This window comes from Giraffa tippelskirchi, chromosome 11 (assembly GCF_054371585.1).
Source record: "Giraffa tippelskirchi isolate mGirTip1 chromosome 11, T2T-mGirTip1v1.2.pri, whole genome shotgun sequence".
Lineage (NCBI taxonomy): Eukaryota > Metazoa > Chordata > Mammalia > Artiodactyla > Giraffidae > Giraffa > Giraffa tippelskirchi.
In genome coordinates this window covers 147,118,419-147,142,475 of record NC_137285.1, presented here as the reverse complement: position 1 = coordinate 147,142,475, position 24,057 = coordinate 147,118,419, and the positions used below count along the sequence as shown (strand labels likewise).

The 24,057-nt window shown below is 44.6% G+C and overlaps 1 protein-coding gene across 17 annotated transcripts in view; it reads left to right on the top strand.

Annotated features, from left to right (window-relative positions):
• The window catches only part of LOC145525521 (mitochondrial carrier homolog 2), a 63,251-nt gene that overhangs the window by 22,598 nt on the left and 16,596 nt on the right, over positions 1-24,057 (top strand). For 8 of the 17 annotated variants that reach the window (XR_014068259.1, XR_014068260.1, XR_014068258.1 and 5 more), the window contains 4 exons: positions 263-370; positions 1,612-1,695; positions 23,538-23,622; positions 23,776-23,882. Coding sequence is in view for 13 of the 17 variants with exons in the window: in XM_081538835.1 (XP_081394961.1) it covers positions 263-370; positions 1,612-1,695; positions 23,538-23,622; positions 23,776-23,882 (384 nt within the window). In the remaining 4 variants the exon portion in view is untranslated. Of the gene's footprint in view, positions 1-262; positions 371-1,611; positions 1,696-4,033; positions 4,762-21,073; positions 21,181-23,537; positions 23,623-23,775; positions 23,883-24,057 lie in introns of those variants that run through there. The other 9 variants (XM_081538841.1, XM_081538839.1, XM_081538837.1 and 6 more) reach the window with 2 other exon arrangements.

The window sequence follows — 24,057 nt, the reverse complement described above, 5'->3', positions numbered from 1 at the left end:
TGTGGAGGAAGGAGGTAGTGACAGAAAAGTGGTGGCAAGAGCCAGCCCAGAGTCACTGGGTGGTGAGAGCTCTGGCCTGGTGCAGGCCAGGGTCACGTGGATACCTCCTTCCTCGCTGCCACACCCACACCGCACCCCCTGCTCTCTAAAGATGCAAATACCTTCAGAGGCAGGAGATTTGCTCTTGGGTGAATTGGGTCTGTTGTGAGTAGATTAATTGTAACAGAGCAACTGAAAACTGTTCTCTTTGCAATCCTTCTAGGAAAGGGCAGGATTTCCTTCTACTCTGCAAAAGCATCCTGCCTTTTTCAGAACTTCAGAGAATGCCAGTTCTTCAATGATGAAAAATGAAAAACCAAGATTGAATAAGGTATTATTTTTGCCTGACTTTTTTTAACTCACTCATAGAAAAGTTATTAAAACTTTTTTTTGGTAATATATTTAAAGTGTACAAAGTGATTTTATACACACACACACACATGCACACACAACACACATACATACATTGGAAAGGATTGTCACCATTTAGTTAATGAACACACCCATCACCTCAAATATTCACTGTTTTTCCTGAAAACTCTTAAGGTCTGGGTTCTCTCTTCTGTCCTGTTGTTAGTCTTTGTCATGCAGTCGCTCTGATTTTTCCGATCAGTGCCTCTCCCCCACAGGGTGAAGAATGCCATCGCCCTGTGTCACCCTGACAGGGCCCCTGGGAGCAGGGGGACACTAACATTGGTGGGGACAGTGACACTGCTTTGGATTGGACCCCACTGAAGTCTGATATCACACACTAGTGAAGTGTGCTTTTATACCCGAATCATAAGAGCAGGCTGCTGGACCCTCCATCCATCCACTCAACAGCCTGTACTGTATGGAGTGCAGCTTTGAACGAAACACGCTCCCTGCCCCAGGGGCCTTGGAGTCTGCTGGGGGTTTTAACAAGTAAGCAGGAAGTTAAGTCCAGAGTAGGATGCGGTAGGAAACAGAAGAGGCAGATCCGACCCACTCTGCAGTGCTTTGGAGCGTGGCTATACAATCCTCGATTCTTTATGCATAAAAGGAGGTTTGGGTACGGTAGTAGCCAGACAGCATGCATGAGGCCTTCCTTGTGCGGAGCGCTGCCCCGTGGGTGAGGATGACAGAATGAGGTCCCACAGCGTCACGGTGAGGAGCCCGAGCAGAGCGCAGCCACCTCGGTTCAGTCCCGAGGGCCGCTCGGGACGTCCAGGGTGACGGCGGCAGGAGCATAGGCTGTGGAGGCTGCCTTCAGTTCAAACCCCAGCCCCAGCGTGTCGTCTTGAGTTACTTAACCCCCCAGGGGCTCCGTTTCTGCATCTAAAATGTTGGGGTTGTAGCATCTACACCATGAGGTTGTCGAGAGTATTCTACGTGAAACCATGTGTGAAGTGCCCAGCACATAGTAGGCGCTCAGTAAGTATTGGTTTCCTTCTTTTCTTTGAATTACTGTATTTACATTCTGCCTCTCTTTCAAAGTGAGAGCACCATAACGAGTCAACATGCATGAATAAAAAGTCCTCTGTGTGTTTGATACAATCACACTTGCCCACGTGGAAAATTTAGTGAGAATATGTTCCTTTATTTTAATCCCAGTTAAACGGAAGAGGCAAAAGCACCTCCCCAGACCCAACAAATATGACCACCTTGATTTTGACCAAGAATAAAGACAGAATACAGGTATTTCACCTAATATATGTGTATGTGTGTGTATGCCCACAATTAATTTTATTTGTTTTTCAAATGTATTATATGATTCGGAGGGCTGGTGGTCCACAGTCCACACAGTGTCATCTTTGTGGATTTGCTCTGTTAAGGCGAACATCTCAGGTGGTTTGCCTCCTCAGGCCACAAACAGCTGACCAGCTGGGGCATAGCCCACAAGCTACCTCAGGACTGAGGAAGCTCACCCAGGGCTGAACACTTGCTGTGGCTAATTTCATTTTGTTTCAATGAACATTTGTTAGGCAGCTATGATTTTGTAACTCCATGGCAACACTTCAGGTAAAAAGTGGTGGTGAATGCAGCGATTCTCAACCCAGGAGATGTTAACAACAAATTGGGGTGCCACCATCAGTTGTGAGGGGTGTCTCACATCCAGTTACAGTGACCGTTCAGTACAGAGGTTTGTGAATGATTCGCTTTTTTAAAAGATAAGTTTGAATGAATTCATATAATCCCTATAATAACATCTCTCTTGCTCATTTGTACCTGCATATTCTTTCCTTGTTGTTTGGTCGCTAAGTTGTACCCAACTCTTTTGTGACCTCATGGACTGTAGCCCTCGAAGCTCCTCTGTCCATGGGATTTCCTAGACAAGAATACTGGAGAGGGTTGCTATTTCCTACCCTAGGGGATCTTCTTGACCCAGGGATCGAACCTGTGTCTCCTGTATTGGCAGGTGGGTTCTTTACCACTGAGCCACCAGGGAAGCCCCATTCTTCCTTAGAGGGAGGAGAAAAAAATAGAGCAACAGCTGGTGAAGAGTGGTTTCAAATAACCCTGGTTACGTCTCTGGGAAAGTGCTGCTCACACATGTCCAGGTGGAGCAAAGATTGAGGACCACTGGATTATTGTAGTTAGACGGCCCTGGTGGGGGAGAACCCACCTGCCAATGCAGGAGACATAAGAGATGCGGGTTCGATCCCTCAGTCAGGAAGATCCCCCGGAGGAGGGATCAAACCACTCCAGTATTCTTGCCTGGAGAATCCCATGGACAGAGGAGCCTGGTAGGCTAGATAAAGTCCATAGGGTTGCAAAGAGCTGGACATGACTGAAGGGACTTAGTATGCGCATGCTCACTAGGTACAGAATGGATGGTTTTCTCAAGGTCAGATCCCTGCCATCTTCTCAAGTCTGCTGCTTGGGGATTCTGAGAATGATGCTGTCATTTACCCATCAGTATCTTATGAAGATCCGACCATGTGGGGCCCTCTGAGGGCTGTATAGCATGCTGCTGCTGCTGCTGCTGCTAAGTCGCTTCAGTCGTGTCCGACTCTGTGCGACCCCACAGACTGTAGCCTACCAGGCTCCTCCATCCATGGGATTTTCCAGGCGAGAGAACTGGAGTGGGGTGCCGTTGCCTTCTCCGCATGAGCCCTCCCTTAAGGCCATGATCCTCTAGGAGGTGTAACAAGGTAGATAGTCCAACCAACATGATATCACAGAAGCAGAGCAGTGAAAAGAGAGGTGGAGATAAAGTCAAGTCAAAGAGGGTTCTGTCCTGACACACTGATAGGTAATGACTGTCCCCTTTCCTCACACAGCATCCACGGCAAGTGTCTACAGGTGGCTAAGGCTGTATCCCACCACTGAAACATGCTAGTTAGGCTGTAACATGTGAATTGGGATCCACTTAAACCCAGTAGAGTAGCTGAATGCCATCCAAGCCTTTACTTCTACTTCATTTTTCTTTGGCTTCCCTGGTAGCTCAGATGGTAAAGCGTCTGTCTGCAATGCAGGAGACCTGGGTTCAATCCCTGGGGTTGGGAAGACCCCCTGGAGAAGGAAATAGCAGCCCACTCCAGTACTCTTGCCTGGAAAATCCCATGGATGGAGGAGCCTGGTAGGCTACAGTTCATGGAATCGCTAAGAGTCGGACTTGACTGGGCAAACTTCACTTTCACTTTCATTTTTCTTTAAATTTCTAGTTTAATGTTTCTGTAACAGAGATGTAGGCATTTAACTTCCATGGTATGTCAGATAAGAGTTTAAAAACTCTGGGCAGTCTCCCACCTTGTAAATCAAGTTCTCTTTCTTTGTGTAATGTTTCTAAACAGCTTATAAAATGCAATCCCTGAGCTTCTCAGAGCAATTAAGATATCACCTGTGGACCTTCCTTTGGCCATGTCAGGGACTAGGGCGGATGCTTGAGTCACCTCTGCCCTGTAACAATGTCAGCTACTTTGGTATTTGAGGAGAAATGCAACTACCTCCTTGTAACAGCAGCCCCAGTCCTAACTATAACTTTAGGAATTGCAGCACAAAGTGATTCAACTCGTCTGTCTTGTTTGCACAGAAAGAGAAGCCAGGATTTACAGTACTTTGTGATCCAGAGAGAAGCACCAACCCCAGCCAAGAGCCAGCTCCACCAGTGAAGCCAAGCTGGTCCAGGAACAGATATCCTGGCACAGAGGGGAGCCACAGGACTGCCGTGGCATACCCATCCTTGCACATATACACCTACCCGTAGAGCGCCTGGACCACCCCACACAGGCACTTCCTCGCTGTGTTTTGGGCACATTTTGTAACTCCATTCATTTGTTGTATTCTGTGTTGTGTGTCCCATCATGCACCACCCTCACCCCAGGAGCTTACACTGTGTGCAGGATCTCAGGATGCATACCTCACAACTTAAATTATTTTTTCATGAAATGAAATTTTATTGTGATGTATCCAAAAGCTTCCCTTGTCAGAAATTGAAGTGTGTGCTCATGAAACTACAACACAGATATACCTCAGTTTATATATTCTCTCTAAAATTATGTGCAAAGAAGCTTTAAAAGAGCAGACTATTTTAAACGTACTCTGGGAGTTTGCTGTATTAAATAAAAAGTCTTGCGTCAGAGCTTCCTAGTGACGAATTGTCAGTCAGGCTGCGGTATATCAGGTTTGTTCAGGGTGAGGTGTTCCCACACAGAGGAAAAAACTCATGTTATTACCTGGAAGTCAGTGTTGCATATATTATGCTCAGCATGGCTATATAAGTTTTTTAACCCGTTGATTAAAATTCTTTCTCTCCCACAAGTTGTTCCCTTGTGATTGGTTAACTGCATAATCTTGTGTGAATAGATACTTCAGATTTTCTGCCCTTCGCAGGCACCAGGCACCATCTGCCGACTACGGCCTGTCCTGTCAACGTGCTGGAGTCGTGTTAAGAAGGGTCACTCCAGTTCGTGCCGGGCTTCCTGTTTTGACTTCACCTGTTTCCTTTTACGTTGGGTTGAAAGTTTCCTCATGTGTTTTGTGTTATCACTTTTAAGTCCTCTCAGCACCACTACCTGGATGACTAGAGATGAGAACCACGTGGCACATAGTTTGTTATAGTCCCAGTGTCGGTGTCTCTCTTCTTAATTAGTCGACTCTTGACATTATTTATGTGCTTATGTATTGTTGGCATGGAGTCCCTGTTGCGTGCGGGCTGTCTCCAGTTGCAGAGAGCCAGGGCTGCTCTCGAGTGGGGGCGCCCGGGCTTCTCGTCGTGGGGGCTCCTCTTGCTGCAGAGCGTGGGCTCTAGGGTACACAGGCTCCCTAGTTGTGGCACCTGGGCGTAGTTGTCCCGAGGCACGTGGAAACTTCCCAGACCAGGGACTGAACCCATGTCCCCTGCATTGGCAGGTGGATTCGTAACCACTGGACCACCAGGGAAGTCCAGGCGACTTTATTTTGAGAACCGTTCTAGGTTTACAGAGAAATTGAAGATTTTTAGTACTGAGAGTTCCCATATACTGCCCACCTCCAAAAAACCCCTCACACACACTATGTGTGTGTTCTTAGGGGGAATATCTGCCCTTGCTTTTTACATAGGAGTTTGCAAATGGCCGCCTTCTAGTCCACACCTTACCCCCTGAAACTGTTAGTCAACTAGTCAACATTCTATCTAGAAATCACCAAAAACCCCACTTTTTGTTCCTAAAAGGATATCGTTAAAGGACAAGTCCCAAAACAAACTGGTCAGGGCAAACCTTGTTTGAAAGTTGTTCAGAAATACTTGTTTTTTTTTTTTTTAAGAAATACTTGTTTTTGTTCCAAATAATTTTGGAGGAAATTAACTTTAAAAATTAATTTCTAGATGACTCTATACATGGACATCACCAGATGGTCAACACCGAAATCAGATTGATTATATTCTATACGGCCAAAGGTGGAGAATCTCTATACAGTCAGCAAAAACAAGACCGGGAGCTGACTAGCTCAGATCATGAACTCCTTATTGCCAAATTCAGACTTAAATTGAAGAAAGTAGGGAAAGCCACTAGACCATTCCAAGTATGACCTAAATCAAATCCCTTACAATTATACTGTGGAAGTGACAAATAAATTCAAGGGGTTAGGTCTGATAGAGTGCCTGAAGAACTATGGACAGAGGTTTATGACATTGTACAGGAGGCAGTGATCAAGACCATCCCCAAGAAAAAGAAATGCAAAAAGGCAAAATGGTTGTCTGAGGAGGCCTTACAAATAGCTGAGGAAAGAAGAGAAGTGAAAGGCAAAGGAGAAAAGGAAAGATATTCCCATCTGAATGCAGAGTTCCAAAGAATAGCAAGGAGAGATAAGAAAGCCTTCCTCAGCGATCAATGCAAAGAAATAGAGGAAAACAACAGAATGGGAAAGACTAGAGATCTCTTCAAGAAAATTAGAGATACCAAGGGAACATTTCATGCAAAGATGGACACAATAAAGGACAAAAATGGTATGGACCTAACAGAAGCAGAAGATATTAAGAAGAGGTGGCAAGAATACACAGAAGAATTATACCAAAAAGATCTTTCATGACAAAGATAACCACGATGGTGTGATCACTCACCTAGAGTCAGACATCCTGGAATGCGAAGTCAAGTGGGCCTTAGGAAGCATCGCTACAAACATGATAGTGGAGGTGATGGAATTCCAGTTGAGCTATTTCAAATCCTAAAAGATGATGCTGTGAAAGTGCTGCACTCAATATGCCAGCAAATTAGGAAATCTCAGCAGTGGCCACAGGACTGGAAAAGGGCAGTTTTCATTCCAATCCCAAAGAAAGACAATGCCAAAGAATGCTCAAACTACCGCACAATTGCATTCACCTCACACGCTAGTAAAGTAATGCTCAAAATTCTCCAAGCCAGGCTTTAACAGTATGTGAACCATGAACTTCCAGATGTTCAAGCTGGATTTAGAAAAGGCAGAGGAAACAGAGATCAAATTTGCCAACATCCATTGGATCATCAAAAAAAAACAAAAGAGAGTTCCAGAAAAACATCTGCTTTATTGACTACACCAAAGCCTTTGACTGTGTGGATAACAATAAACTGTGGAAAATTCTGAAAGAGATGGGAATACCAGACCACCTGACCTGCCTCCTAAGAAATCTGTATGCACATCAAGAAGCAACAGTTAGAACTGGACATGGAACAACAGACTGGTTCCAAATTGGGAAAGGAATATGTCAAGGCTGTATATTGTCACCCTGCTTATTTAACTTCGATACAGAGTACATCATGAGAAATGCCAGGCTGGATGAATCACAAGCTGGAATCAAGATTGCTGGGAGAAATATCAATAAACTCAGATACTCAGATGACACCACCCTTATGGCAGAAAGTGAAGAAATAAAAGAGCCTCTTGATGAAAGAGGAGAGTGAAAGTTGGCTTAAAACTCAACATTCAGAAAACTAGGATCATGGCATCTGGTCCCAACACTTCATGGCAAATAGATGGGGCAACAATGGAAACAGTGACAGACTTTCTTTTTGGGGGCTCCCAAATCACTGCAGATGGTGATTGTAGCCATGAAATTAAAAGACACTTGCTCCTTGGAAGGAAAGTTATGACCAACCTAGACAGCATATTGAAAAGCAGAGACACTACTTTGCCAACAGAGGTCCATCTAGTCAAAGCTATGGTTTTTCCAGTAGTCATGTATGGATGTGAGCACTGAAGAATTGATGCTTTTGAACTGTGGTGTTAGAGAAGACTCTTGAGAGTCCCTTGGACTACAAGGAGATCCGACCAGTCCATCCTAAAGGAAATCAGTCTTGAATATTCATTGGAAGGACCAACACTGAAGCTGAAGCTCCAATACTTTGGCCACCTGATGCGCAGAACTGACTCAATGGAAAAGACCCTGATGCTAGGAAAGACTGAAGGCGGGAGGAGAAGGGGATGACAGAGGATGAGATGGTTTGATGGCATCACCGACTCGATGGACATGAGTTTGGGCAATCTCTGGTAGTTGGTGATAGACAGGGAAGTCTGTCTGTCTGCAGCATATACATTCCCTGTGGAGCATGCTGGCGTGCTGCAGTCTATGGAGCCGCAAAGAGTTGGACATGACTGAGTGACTCAACTGAACTGAACTGAACTGACTGAATTTTAAACAAGCACCCCCGTATGATATTTTTGGAATAAAAAGTCAGAATACATGATCAGATTTTTAGAAGTGCTTTTTGAGAGTGGAAAGCTTCCTGAGAGCTGTGGTTTGGCTGCTAAGATACCAAAGGAGCAAAAAGAGAATCCCATGTCATCCAGCCATAGCCTCCACATCCAATAATTGTCAAAAGGTCGTGGCAGTTCAGTGCTGGGCCCCGCCTAGCCCACAGTCAGCTCTGGAAAGGAGTAGCTACTTGTTTTCTTTAGAAAAGAGGGGAAATCTTCCTGCTTAGATTAAGAAACAGTGTCGCACAGGGAATGTACCTGCTGCAGCAGCTAAGCCACTGTGCCTGTCATTTCTCCATCTGCTTTTGAGAGGAAACTGGGAGAGATGCCCCTGGGAAGAAACTGTGAAATGACAAGCGGGTAGTGAATTCTGCGTGAATATGATATCTCAGGACTTCCCTGGTGGCTCAGATGGTAAAGCGTCTGCCTACAATGCGGGAGACCCGGGTTCAATCCCTGGGTCGGGAAGATCTCCTGGAGAAGGCAATGGCAACCCACTCCAGTATTCTTGCCTGGAAAATCCCATGGACGGAGAAGCCTGTTAGGCTACAGTCCCTGGGGTTGCAAAGAGTTGGACACGACTGAGCGACTTCACTATGATATCTCAGGGCGCAGGAGAAACAACTCAAAGCATCTTGACCCCTAAGAGTCAACCTTGAGAATTGAAATGAGAGAAAAGTGGAGAAATTGCGTTTTAGTTGGGTCAGAGATCAAGATCGACTTTACTGAACATAAAGGAGTTACCCTCCAATTTTAAAAAAAGGAGGGAAGAAAAGCCTACACTGGACAGTTGTAAACAAAGGTGAAGGATATGGGGAAAAATAATAATGTGCTTTATACTTGGTTTTCTTTTTAGTTATTTCATGCTTTTTGAGTTTACTTTATAAACTGAATGCACAGTCAGTAACAAGTAGTTTTTTTAAGATTTAAAATGGATTTCAGGTGAACAGGTTTTCTTTAGAAGCCTCACTTTTTGGGCCATGTGGTCACAGCTGAGCTCCTGTTACCATCTGGTAGCAGCATACTTCTTTCTGTTTTTGAGACATGACAACATTGGTAAAGTCTCATGAGGTAAGGTGATCACAGTAGCCATTACTCTACTCTTTAGAAGTTTCGTGATGGACCATTAAACATTGCAACTCTGTATAGACATAAGAGTTTCCTTGAAAGCAAGAATTCTAGGTGTTTCTTCCATTTGTCATTTTTAAAGTACCAGGATTTGGGAATTCCTTGGTGGCTCAGTGGTTAGGACTGGGAGTTTTCACTGCTAGGGTCCAAGTGCAGTTCCTTGGGGGGAACCGTGATCCTGCAAGCTGTGTGGTGTGGCCCAAATAAAGTGCAAGAATTTGAGAAATCTGGCACCCAGCCACTCTGAAACTACCCTTGATCACTGGTTTAACTATGTTGTCACCAAATTTTTTATTTTTCGGCTGTGCAGCACGTGGAATCTTAGTTCCCCAACCAGGGATTGAAACCATCCCCCCGGCAGTGGAAGCATAGAGTCTTAACACCTGGAGAACCAGGGAAGTCCCTACTGTCACCAGACTGGATCCCAGCTATTGACAAAAATGTCACACAAAAGGCTCTGCTTTGTGGAAATAGAACTGCTAACTTCTGGTTTTCCAGACTACTCTCTCAGACTAGCTCTGTCTTAATTACCTAGAATAGCAGCGATGTTCCCAGAGCACAGAGACTTGGCACTTTCTGCACAGGATGTCTTTGAAGCTGCAAAGCCCCCTCTGTCCTTTGTAAATAATGAAGATAAACCTGTATATCCTGGCTCGGCTTAATTGAACTACATCCCACCAGTGACATCTCCGTCCATTCCTAGTGGAATCTTCCTGGGGATGATGAGCTCATCTCTGAATGCCTCCCGAGGTCTGACAACTTTACCCCTTTTCCTCACCTTGATGCCACCTGATCAGCTAAAAAGAAGCTTGGAATTTATTTTCCCCTTTAAGTGTGTTTCACCTTGACTCTGTGCAGCTGAGTCCTGTGGTCTCTGAGAAACAAGCTTTCTTGTGAAATTAGATTCAGAAAGGCATTATTTAATTAGTGTGTTTATAGACAAAGGCCTACTGACAAAGTGTGCGTCACGTGTCCAGAGTAATTCTTGCTTAGGAAGGGTCAAAGGAAAGGAAGACCCTTAAGAATATAGAAAGAAATAATGCTCCATGAAAATTCCAGCTTCCTGTTGGCACTTCTACCCTAAGACACAGTCTCATCCCCCAAACTCTTTGATCAAAAAGAATGCAGTGAGCAGTGACTAAGGAACTACAGAGAGGGCAGTGATGTGTGAGACTGCATTCCTGTGCTCCAAGCCCTGGTGGGAATGGACCAGCGAACCCAAACAAGCCTGGCAGTAAGACATTGTGCTGTAGCTCTAGAACGTTGTCATGGGTTAGAGAGCCACTAACTGAAATGTCAGATAGCTGGGTTTGAATCCCACCCAGGCTCGGGGGTGAGGGAGTGCAGTTGCTTAACAGCTCTGGACCTTCGTTCTCTGACCTGAAAAGGGAAGTGACAGAGTCCAAAGGAAATGACCCCTAAGGTCCCTTCAATTTTACAAAATCACAACTGTTTGAATAGTTCTCCCAGCTGTTGATCAGGGATTGTAATAAGGCGCCTGAAACAACATCCCTCTTTGGCCCGGGCCGGTTAGACCCTCTCCCACAGCCTCTGGTCCTTGGGGAAACAAAGACACTTTGGTTGCTCTAAGTAGATCCCCTCCCATCCTGTCCCCACCAAGTCTGGCACAAGCCATCTCTCCCACAAGTCCCCTGAACCATTGGATTCGGTGACCAGGAATCAGTAAACACCTTCTCAGCTGAGCTCAAACTCCAGCCACTCCCCTTCCTCTCTCTCTCTCTGCTTCCCTTCCTCCCCCTGCAGCCCAGAGCCCAGGGTGCATTACGTCAACCACTCTCTTGCCAGCACACCAGACTCCTCACCCTCCGTCCTTCTGCACATCCACCTGGTCGTTGCCCAGCTTTGGATCCTTCCAGCCCGTCCGCCCACCTGTCTCCTCTGCTGCTACACCCAGGCTGCCGAAATGGCTGCAGGGAAACCGGCATCGAGTGAACCGGGGGCCCTGCTCACGCGTCTCTTCCAGCCTCGGAAATGTACTCTCTGCTCCTGAAACGGAAGGGCTCTTGCCCTTCCTCCTCCGTGGCTATTTCACGCCTCCTCCCTTTCCCCAAGTGCCCTGCCCCCTTCCAGCAAACAATCTTTTTTTTAGAGTAATTTTTAAAAAATTTTATTCATTTGCCTGTGCTGGGTCTTCATTGCTGTGCAGGCTTTTCTCTAGCTGCAGAGAGCAGGGGCTACTCTCTAGTTGCCGTGGGTGGTCTTCTCCTTGTAGCGGTTTCTCTTGTTGGGGAGCCCAGGCTCTAGGGTGCTCGGGCCTCAGGAGTCGCGGCTCCTGGGCTCTAGAGCACAGGCTCAGCAGTTGTGGCACACGGACTTAGGTGCTCCGCAGCGTATGGGATCTTCCCAGATCAGGGATCCAACTCATTTCTCCTGCATTGGCAGATTCCTTACTACTTAGTAAGGAGATTAGTAGTAAGGAGATTCCTTACTACTTAGCCACCAGGGAAGCCCCATAGCAAACAATCTTGTTAGAAAGAAGTAGTTAAGAAGCTAAGTGCTGGTGGTCTGGGGATAGGGAGAAAACTGCAAAGGAACTGTGAACCCTTTTTGCAGGTTTGTTTATGTACTTGTATTGGCAAAATGGTTCTGAAACTATTTTTGATATATTATGTGATTGGGCAAATCAATAAATGTGTTGATGCTTTTAAGAGCCAGAGTTTTTACTCTGGAAGAAGAAATATACAAATATTCAATGGAAGGAAACCAACAAACTTTAAAAAACCCTTTGGAAATGGATTGGAATTGGAGATAGTACTCTTGCCTGGAAAATCCCATGGACGGAGGAGCCTGGTAGGCTGCAGTCCAAGGAGTCATGAAGAGTCGGACATGACTGAGCGACTTCACTTTCACTTTTCACTTTCATGCATTGGAGAAGGAAACGGCAACCCACTCCAGTGTTCTTGCCTGGAGAATCTCACGGACGGTGGAGCCTAGTGGGCTGCCGTCTATGGGGTCACACAGAGTCGGACACGACTGAAGCGACTTAGCAGCAGCAGCAGCGTGTATACTCACATGTATATATATTCAGCTGTGTCTGCTAGGAGGGTCTAAAACCAAACACACCTCATTAGCAATAAGCATAGTTTGCACTGAGATTTGTTCTTCTATACCATTTCGCACTTAAAGGAATCAGGGTTCATTAGAGAAATGGCTGATTCCAGGGGCTAGTACCTTGCAAACATGAGACGAGCAGCCTGGAGTGTTTTGTTTTGCCAAAACGTAAGAAAGCACTTAAAACATTATTAATATTAGGAAGCATTTCACAGGAGAAAGGAGCCAGCTTGAAAGGGCTGACACCAGCCAAATCTGGGACATTAGGTGGTGGTGGTGGTGCTCAGTCAATAAGTTGTATCCAACTCTGCAATCCCATGGACTGCAGCACGCCAGGCTTCCCTGTCCTTCACTATCTCCCAGAGTTTGCTCAAATTCATGGCCATTGAATCAGGGATGCTATCTAACCATCTCCTCCTCTGCTGCCCTATTCTCCTTTTGCCCCCAATCTTTCCTAGCATCAGGGTTTTTTGCAGTGAGTCAGCTCTTACACATCAGGTGGCCAAAGTATTGGAGCTTCAACTTCAGTATCAGTCTTTCCAATGACTATTCAGGGATTGACTGGTTGGATCTCCTTGCGGTCCAAGGGACTCTTAAGAGTCTTCTCCAGCCCCACAATTTGAAAACATCAATTCTTTATGGCCCAACTCTCCATACATAGCTTTGACTATAAGGACCTTTGTTGGGAAAGTGATATCTTTGCTTCTTAATATGCTATCTAGGTTTGTCATAGCTTTTCTTCCAAGGAACAAGAGTCTTAATTTAATGGCTGCATTCACTGTCTACAGTGATTTTGGAGCCCAAGAAAAGAAAGTCTGTCACTATTTCCACTTTTTTCCCATCTATTTGCCATGAAGTGATGGGACCAGATGCCATGATCTTAGGTTTTTTGAATGTTGAGTTTTAAGTCAATTTTTTCACTCTCCTCTTTCACCCTTATCTAGAGGCTCTTTAGTTTCTCTTCACTTTGTGCCATTAATGTGGTATCATCTGCATATCTGAGGTTGTTAATATTTCTCCCAGCAACCTTGATTCCAGCTCAGGATTCACCCAGCCTGGCATTTCACATGATGCGCTCTGCATATAAGTTAAATAAATAGGGTGACAATATACTACCTTGGCATACTCCTTTTGAAATTTTGAACCAGTCCAAAGGTTCTAACTGTTGCTTCTTGACCTGCATACAGGTGTCTCAGGAGGCAGGTAGGGTGATCTGGTATTCCCATCTCTTTAAGAATTTTCCACAGTTTGTTGTATGGGATATTAGGTACCAAAATGATTGAGGGCATTTATAAATCATAACCCATTAGAAAAATCAAGAATCAATGATTTCATATTAATGAGAAAGGGAGAGAGACAGAGAAGAGAAAGAAAGTATTGGGTTGCCAGAAAGTTTGTTCAAGTTTTTCCATATCTTACGGAAAAACCTGAATGACCTTTTTGACCACCCCAATAGAATGAATGCTGAGAGTGAACCAGTGAGTGCAGATGGAGTGCTGGAGTTGGGACCAACGTTTCACAACCACCGTAGTAAAATGGATCAGCCAAGAATCATCAGTGGAGGCTAAATTTAGAAGGAAATATGAGGAGCAGGATATACGCATGGGTTCAAAGTGTCTCCACTGTTAAATCTGGTCTCCCATCCAAACTTTGGCAGAGCGGCCAAGATGAGCTCATTACAAGGCCATCTGATCATGTTGGTCCCCCTGCAGGGGCCCATCTCTGACGTGGCCCTTCTGCCCCCTCACCCTCCCTGTGATTCTCTCGGAACATTAACTGCCCCTCCAGATCCCTGCATACCACCCCCTCACCTCATTACTTAGCAAATACCTGTCATCTTTCCAGACCAACTCAAATAGTAACTTACCCTGCGAAACTGTTTTGATGCTGTTTTGCAGGCAGAACTTGCCAGTGCTTCCTTCACCTCCTGGAGACTTTGATCTCTGCGCCTGAAACACTTCACTGTACCTACTTGTTTACTCTGCTGCCTTTCCCAACTAGAATGATTTCAACCACAGCCCATAAGAGGAAAAACAAATTTCAAACTAAGCAGTTATTACATCACACACACCATCAGTCCAGACATCGGGCAGCTCCAGGAGCGCTTCATTTAGCAGGTCATTGGCGCCATCAAAGATCCAGGCCTTACCGTCTTCCTTCTGTCACCCTGGATGCCAACTTTGTCCTCAAGTTAACTTTGCCCTATAGTTGTATGGCTGTAGCAAATCCAGGCAAACCACTAGATCCAAAAACACCCAGTGAAAGAACCTCTGTCCCTGGATATCTTTCTTTTAAAAATTTGTTTTACTTACCTATGTATTTTTGGCTGCGCTAGCTGAGTGACGAATAATTGATGCTTTAGAACTGTGGTGCTGGAGAAGACTCTTGAGAGTCCCTTGGACAACAAGGAGATCCAACCAGTCCATCCTAAAGGAAATCAGTCCTGAAGATTCATTGGAAGGACTGATGTGGAAGTTGAAACTCCAATACTTTGGCCTCCTGATGCGAAGAACTGACTCATTGGAAAAGACCCTGATGCTGGGAAAGATTGAGGGCAGGAGGAGAAGGGGATGACAGAGGATGAGACGGTTGGATGGCATCACCGACTCGATGGACATGGGTTTGAGCAAGCTCTGGGGAGCTGGTGTTGGACAGGGAGGCCTGGTGTGCTGCCGTCCATGGGGTCGCAGAGTCGGACACGACTGAGCCAACGAACTGGACTGAGGTCTTTGTTGCTGCGTGCGGGCTTTCTCTAGCTGTGGCTTGAGGGCTCTAGGGCGTGGACTCAGTACTTGTGGTGTACAGGGCTTAGCTGCCTCATAGCATGTGGAGTCCTCCTAGCCCAGGGATTGAAACTAGGTCCCCTGCATTGGCAGGCAGATTCTTAACCACTGGACCACCAGGGAAGGCCTAAAAGAACCATTTTATTTTGGATTAATTTTTAATTTACAGAAAAGTCATACAACCCCTCACTTGGTTTCAGTTCCCCCTAATGCTATCGTACATCACAGCCAACAAGATAATGGTACATTGCTATGACCTGAACTCCAGATTTCACTGGAATTTCACCAGTTTTCCCTTTAATGTCCTTTTTCTATTCCAGGATACAATCCAGACACTACATTGCTTTTTGCTGTCCTATCTCCACAGTCTCCTCTGGTCTATGACCTTTTTCCAGTCTTTGCTTATTTTTCATGATTGTGACAGTTTTGAAGAATACCAGTTAGGTGTTTTGTAGAATGATTCCTCTGGTTGGGCTGGCCTAAAGTTTTTCTTATAATTTGATTGGGGTTATGGGTTTTTGGCTTCCCTGGTAGCTCACATGGTAAAGAATCCGCCTGCAATGCAGGAGATCCTGGTTTGATTCCTGGGTCCAGAAGATTCCCTAGAGAATGGATAGGCCCACTCCAGTATTCTGGTCTGGAGAATTCTGTGGACTATGCAGTCCACGGGGTCGCAAAGAGTCGGACAGGACTGAGAGACTTGCACTTTCACTTTCATGGGTTTTTGGAAAGAATGCCATAGAGGCGAGTGCCCTTCTCATTATGTTATGTCAGGAACACTTGCTGCCCACGTGACATCACAGGTGATGGCTAGGAAAGCCTTCCCAAAAGCCCTGGAGAGGATTTCCCTTCATGCCTTTTTTTAAGAAAAATATGTATTTATTGGGCTGATGCAGGTCTTAGTTGCAGCATATGGGATCTTCACTGTGGCCTGTGGGATCTAGTTTCCTGGCCAGGGATCAAACCCTGGCCTCCTGCATTGGGAGTGCAGAGTCTTAGCCACTGGATCACTAGGGTAGTCCCCTTCGTGCCTTTTATTACTGTAAAAAAATATAGGTTTATTACAGAAAATTAAGGAATCAGTTAAGCAATAATAAGGAAATAAAAACCAATATCGCTGTCACCCAGAGATGATCATAGTTAACAAATTATTTTTAATCTTTTCAAATCTTTTGTAAAAATGGCTTTTTGTTAAATAAGATCGTATTCTACACACTGCTTTATAACCTACTTTCAAAACATAGTTTTAAATTATTTTTAAAAAGACATAATTCAATCAATCTACCAATATTAAAAAATCTGCATAGTGAAAGATCACACCTTCTCTCAGAAAATGTCAACAACAAAAATAAGACATGCCTTCATGAAGTTATTGAAATTTAAGGTGAAAGGCATCCAGGCAGAAAGATTAAAATTTTAATACGCATATATTTAATATGCATATATTATAAATATATATTTTTTCCAAACTCCTTTTTTAAAAAATCTACTAGAAAATGAACTTGAGTCCACCAAGAGATGAATAGAGACAACTTCACCAAAAGAACTCATAGAGAATATAAAAGCCATTTTATTTTATTCTAGTCTTGGGACTTTAAAAAATGTGAGTGCCTTTTATTATAAAATGGAATGAAAATATTATAAACCTAGCAATATGTTTTTGGCCAAATGGCTTGTGGAATCTTAGTCCCCCGACCAGAGACTGAACCTGTGCCCCCAGGAGTGAAAGCGCAGAGTCCTAACTACTGGACTGTCAGGGAATTCCCAAACCTAGCAATATGTTAATTATATTTATAATAATAGTTGAGAGAGAAGGAGGAGTAAAGGTGAAAAGTACTGTGATGATGCTGATTTCATAAAAAGAAATGTAAAGTTGACAAATCAAGTGGTAAGTATATTTAAAGATATAAATATGAACACTATGGGTACTATGTGTGAACACTGTGAAATACAAGAATACAATTATGTGGGACCTGGAAGTAAGATGGAGATGGGGAAGGGAAAACAATGAATATAAATTTATCTCATATACATACAACAGAACCTTTCAAATATACCTATGCACACTCAAAAAGAAATAGTTCATATAGTAAAAGTTTATTTTGAAGCATCCACAAAAATCTATTTTTAAAATTGTCAACACTTTTTTAATATTGAAAAAATATATAAAACATAATAATAATATAACTATGACCAAAAGTATTTGTCATATCAAGAAATGTAAACTGACTAAATTTGTCTATTAAAAGAAAATTTCAATCCGTGAATTTGATCTGCCATTCAGATATCAAAAAGTTCTCTCAAGCAAATCTTTTGTCAAAAAATAATCAAAACCAAAATTTCTAACTACTGAAGGATGTATTAGAAAATGTGAGCTAAAGCAGTGTTTGAAAGGAAGTTCATACTTAAAATTCTTACGGTAATGAACAGGAAAGGGTAATAATGAATGAAGTAAGGGCAACAATGAATAGTAGGCAGAATCCTAAAGGTCTCCGTGGTACTTCCCTGGCAGTTCAGTCGTTAAGACTGTGCTTCCATTCCAGGCGGCACAGGTTTGATCCCTGGTCGAAGGAACCAAGATCCCACATGCCATGTGGCCCAAAGAAAAAGTCCCCTCCAAGATCCCCATCTTCTGCCTATTTAATCAAATACCAATCTAGGTACTGCTATAAAAGGGTTTTGCTGATGGAATTAAGGTTATAAATCAGCTGACATTAAAATAGGGAGATTATTCTGGATTATCCAGGTAGGTCAAGTATGCATGCATGCATGCTAATTCGCTTCAGTCGTGTCCAACTCTGTGCAACCCCATGGACAGCAGCCCAGCAGGCTCCTCCATCCACAGGATCCTCCAGGCAAGAATACTGGAGTGGGTTGCCATATAATCACATGAAATCTTAAATTAGAAGAGGATAACAGAAGGCTTCATCAGAGAGATGGGGTAGAATAAGAGGCAGAAGGATTAGTAGACAGAAAGCGGAAGTGTTAGTTACTCAGGTGTCCGACTCTGCGACCCCATGGACTGCAGCCCCACTGGCTCCTCTGTCCATGGAATTCTCCAGGTAAGAATACTGGAGTGGGTTGCCATTCAGGCAATTGTCCAGACTCAGGGATCAAACCCAAGTCTCCTGCACTTCAGGCAAATTCTTTACCATCTGAGCCACCAGGGAAGCCGTAGTAGACAGGAGACCAAAGATTTTTGAAGAATGAGAAAGATTGGATCCATCATTGCCACTTTATGAAGATGAAGTCAGGGAATGTTAGCAGTCTGCAGAAGCTGAGATAAACTCTTGGCCAACAGCGAACAAGGAAATGTGAACCTCAGTCCTATGACCATGTGGAACTGAATTTGAATTCTGCCAACAATCTGAATGAGCCTGGAAGTAACTTCTCCCCGAGAGCTTCTAGATAAGAACCCAGTGGGTCAATGACTTGATTTCAACCTTGTGGGACCCAGAGCTGATATCCGCCACTCCTACTGGACTTCTGACCTGCAGAACTGTCAGATAACAAACTGTATCGTTTTAAGCCACCAAATCTGTGGCAATTCGTTATGGTAGCAATAGACAATGAATACAGCATCTAACTGAAGGAGTTAGAAAAACTAAATGAAGTCAAAGAGAGCAGATGGAAGGAATTACTGCAATTAGTAATAGACATGATTAATTGGGAGACCAACAGAAAGCAGTCAATATGTCTGAGAGCTGGTTGAACTGTAACGAACCCTCATAACCTGGCAGGGAGTTCAGCGTGTTTCTTCAATTTCATGAGACTTTACTGCACCAGTGGCCAAGGATGGGCAAAACAGGAAAGGACAAAATGCATATTCTTAAACAAGAAAAGCCTTTATAAAACAGGCAAGCTTGGCTCTAAAAGTAGCCATGTTGGTCATCTCTAAAGTAAGCCCAACTAGTAGGTAGGCTGCAGAAGCATTTTTTCTCTCTTTGCCGTGAGAAGAATTGTAAGTGCCCCTCACTCTGCTATATGGTCTTCTTTCAGAGCTGCGAGTATGGGCTCTGATTCGAGCAAGTTGATTTAACTCTCTTCTTTCTAGCTTTTCTGTCTCCTGTATTAAAACTTTTGTTTTTGGACTTCCCTGGTGATCCCGTGGCTAAGACTCACACTCCCAATGCAGGGGGCCCAGGTTCAATCCCTGGTCAGAGAACTAGATCCCACCTGCCACAACTGAGATTTGGTACAGCCAAATAAACAAACATTTTTTAAAAATTTGTTTTTGTATTTATCTGCCAGTCTCAAGAGCTTTCATTTGCCCTCACTGAGATTTTCCACGAGTATACTGATCATTTGGGAGAAAAAAGAGCGCAATGAAAGAGTTAGAATGTTGGAAAACCTAATCAGGAAAAAAAAGAGAGAGCATATAAAGGCACCAAAGAAATAATGATTCCAATGGGAAATAACCACAGATTCAGCATATACTAAGAAGAAATCATACACAGATGGACTTATATGTGAAATAGTAACAGACTCGCTGACATAGAGAACAGACTTGTGGTTGCCGGGGGGTAAGGAAGAGTAAGGAAGGGTTGGATTGGGAGTTAGGAACAACAGATGCAAAATATTACATTTAGGATGGATAAACAACAAGATCCTATTGTATAGCATAGGGAATTATATTTAATATCCTATAAGAAACCATAATGGAAAAGAATATGAAAAAGAACAAAGTTATAGGAACTGAAAATAAAAGAATCATAAGAGGCTACTTTGCTTAGCTCTATGTGATTGAATTTGAAAACATGGGTGAAATAATTTTCTAGACAACACAAATTATCAAAAGAGATGGAAAATTAGAACAAAGTACTTTAAAAGAAATAAGGAATGTTGTCAGAAAGCAACCGCCCCCCAAAAAAGAGCACCAAGTCCAGACAGTTTCATAGGGTTACTCCACCAAAACTCTAAGAATTGTTATTTTAAATGTTGCAGAGGATTAAAGAAGAATGTGTGCTGGGTGTGTGCTTAGTCGTTCAGTCGTGTCCAACTCTTTGTGACCCCATGGACTGTAGCCCACCAGGCTCTTCTCTCCATGGGGATTCTCCAGGCAAGAATACTGGAGTGGGTTGCCATGTCCTCCTCCAGGGGATCATCCCAATCCAGGGATCGAACCCAAGTCTACCCGAACTGCAGGCAGATTCTTTACTGACTGAGCCACAAGGGAAGCCCTAAAAAAGAATACCTTCTTTAAAAAAAAAAATACTATATTGTATAACATTGATGCCAAAGACAATACCAGCACACACAAAGAAGATTACAGACCAACCACACTTGTGAGTATCAACTCCGGAGCTGGTGATGGACAGGGAGGCCTGGCGTGCTGCAGTCTATGGGGTCGCAAAGAGTCGGACAGGACTGAGCGACTGAACTGAACTGAGATTGTTTATGAGTCTGCGCTGAATATTCTTTGCACCTTACATTGTTGATCCCAAAAGCTCATGTGCAGGGGTAAGAACATCGAAGAAGCCTGTTACAATTCCTTTCATTCCTCTGACCTTGCCTTGGCCGATAGGGTCACGCCCCCTTGCCACGCCCATTCTTCCCCACCCGGAAGCTTTCTGCCTGCGCACGCGCAGGAGAAATGGCCCGTTCCTAGTGGAGGGCGGGGGGAACCCAGCACCTGACGCGTGCGCCCGGGCCCGTAAGCCCCGCCCCGACGTCCGCGCCGGCTCGCGAGCGCCTGCCGTTTTGGGGGGCGGGGCGGGGCTGGGGCGGGGCTGGGGCGGGGCGGGGCTGGGGCGGGGCGGGGCTGGGGCGGGGCGGGGCTGGGGCGGGGCGGGGCTGGGGCGGGGCGGAGCGGGGACTGCGCGGGGAGGCGCGCGCCGGGGTGTGCGTGCGCGCGCGCGCGCCGCGGGCGGGCCAGTGAAGCCGGCGGCCCTGGCACGTGACCCGGGACCGGCTCGGTCGCTGGGTGGCTCGGTCTGTCTGTCCGTCCGCGGGTGCCATCATGGCGGACGCGGCCAGTCAGGTGCTCCTGGGCTCCGGTCTCACCATCCTGTCCCAGCCGCTCATGTACGTGAAGGTGCTCATCCAGGTATGAGTCGTCGCCATTCCCTCCCCCGTTCGGCACCCTGTTTGGTCGCCGCTGCCCAGGGCGCCTGAGGACCGGCTGCAGCCTTCCGGGCCTTCAGTCTCCTGAGATGCTGCTGTTCCTTCTTTGCTGCTCGCCCCTTCCTTCCCCGCAGGCACGACCCCCGTCGTCCGCGCAGCTCCCCCTGCCCGTGGGCCTTCCCGAGGTCTCGCCTTCGGCCGAGCCGTGGGGCCCGCTCCTCTCCCGGTAGCCCAACTGCCGCCCCGCCCCGCCCCGCCCGGCCGTGCCCGGTGGCTCCCCTGAGCTTGGTTTTCTCTTCCCCGAGGTCGATCCTGGCCGGGCGCCGCCGAGGACTTGCCAACCTTTGCCCTCTCCGCTCCTCTGAAATGAGCATTCCTCTCTTGTCCCCCGCGCCAAACGCAAGATGTGAAATCTGTTAAAGACAGATATGAGATTTGAGGGGAACCCACGTTCTATTAGCTTTTGTTTCCTCTTTCTCTCTTTTTGGCTACTGTTATTGCTGCTTTTCTGTTCCGAGATTTTAGCACCAGATACCCAGAGAAACACAAGGAGCTCATTCAGAAGTGATAATCAAGTGGTTGCTGAGTCAAATTTCGGAAGGACGCACTGAGCGCTCTCCAGCAGCAGCCCATGTGGCTCATGACAGTGAAAATCACATCTGTCAGAGCTGGACATGAGTTCAGCCGAAAGTTTTGTGAAAGAGTTATAAGTATATATATTAGTTTCTAATCTTTTGTGAAATAATTCTTAAGGGGTATTTTCTATTCACAGGCAAGTATGCCAGGTTTTAACTGACGATTGTGTTTTCAATTGCCTTTCTAGATTTCCCTGGACAGGTCTTTAATTTTTGAAACTTTTGTTGAGTGTTGAGGTCATTACATCATGCATGGTACCAAGGATAGAAGCCCTGTCCCCACCATCCACCTTTCTGTCAAAAATAGGCTTGACACTAGGGAAGGCCCCATTTCTTATTTTTGAGTTTATGATACTCATTCATACAACATATTGCTGAGTTGACCCATGTGGATTCAGAACCTGTAAGTAAAAAACTATTGTAAAGTGAGTTATTTAAATTAAGAACAGTGGGAGGACTTCCCTGGTGGTCCAGTGGCTAAGTCTTGGAGACCCCCACCCATCCCCGCTTGGGGGATCCCTGATCAGGGAACTATATCCTGCATGCCACAGCAAAGATTGCCGTGTTCCTCTACTAAGACCTGGCACAACCAAGTAAATAAATTATTTTTTTAAATTAAGAACAAAGGGAATTTTCCGGAGGTCCACGCTTTCACTGCCAAGGGCCGAGGTTCAGTCCCTGATCAGGGAACTAAGATCCCCACAAGCTGCATAACGTGGGCAAAAAATACAAAAAGAACAAATCTTTGAAATGTACTCTGACATCTGAAACAGAATTGTCACATTTTTAGCTAGATAATATCTGAGATGAAAGCATTGTGCCATAAATCTGGTATAAGCCCATTACTCAGTCATTATCCAGGAGGCAAGGTTTTCTAGTGACAGTCAGAACTGTTGCCTCGGAAACTCCTTAATCCTGATTGCACAACATCCTTCTGTTGCCAAGTGTCTCAGGGGTTTTGGTGAAATTCCCAAATACTCAGTTTTAAAAATAGTTGCACTGTGAGCCTTTCCAGAGTTCTTCAATTGAATAGGTTGAGAATCACAGCAATAGAGAGTCAAGACCATGTCCAACTGCATTCATTCACTCAAGGGTCTCTTTGGCACTAAAGACTCTGAATGTAGTGTAGAGATAACATGATGAAATTAACTCTAAAATGGCCTTCATTAGATTTTTCATGACTGTCTTCTCCTTTAATACAGATTTAGCTTATAATTGTTTCCCAAGTGACTTATCAATCTGTAACTGTGTTTGCCTTGCTAGCCAAATATGAAGTTGACACTGGCTTAGTCATCTCACTTTGTCTCAAATATTAAAAAAAAAAAATGCTAGATTTTCTTTAGAAAATACTTTTGAGCATCCTCAGTAAACTGTAGCTTTCTTAACACAAAAATTCCCTTATTCTGTTTTCAGTTTAATACTAGTCTATCTCAGCTATATGGTTTTTTTTTTTGTAGAATGTGAACCGAAAGAAAACTTGGGAGTTTATTGAAACCAGTCTTAACCAAGTGCCAAAATTTAAAACAAAACAAGACCCAAAAAAATGGACAAGGGTGATAACTTCATTACTGTCTTGGGAAACATACACTGCATTTTAACTTGTGTTAAAAATTGTAACTCTAAATTTGTTCTTTATTGAAGACCTTGCAACCCAGGCATTCCTGGGAATGTTGCCTAGTATTGATATATCCTCTTACTTTCAAAGGTGGGATATGAGCCTCTTGCCCCAACAATAGGACGAAATATTTTTGGACGGCAAGTCTGTCAACTTCCTGGCCTCTTTTGTTACGGTGAGTATCTTTTGATTTATTTCAATTGGATGACATCGGCAAGTGTGATAGGCAGGAGTCACTGAAAAAAATATATAGAAAGCATGTTTTCTTGACATTTCTGTGTGACTGTTTCTTTCAGCTAGAATGTAAATCTCTGATTTGTGTTCTTAGCTCAGCACATTGCGGGCATTGATGGGAAGCGTGGATTGTTCACAGGCTTAACTCCAAGACTGTGTTCAGGCATCCTTGGAACTGTGGTCCATGGTAAAGTTTTACAGGTAATAAGAAAATCCATCTTCCCATAGATTTAGATTACCTTTTAACTACAATTTGTCCTACTGATTAAGAGCAATTGCAAAGATATATTTGTATCCATGGCCTTTCTTCCTCTTGAAAAACATGTACTTGAAATACTCATTCTTAATTCTTTCCTGGGAAGCAAGGAGAATTTGT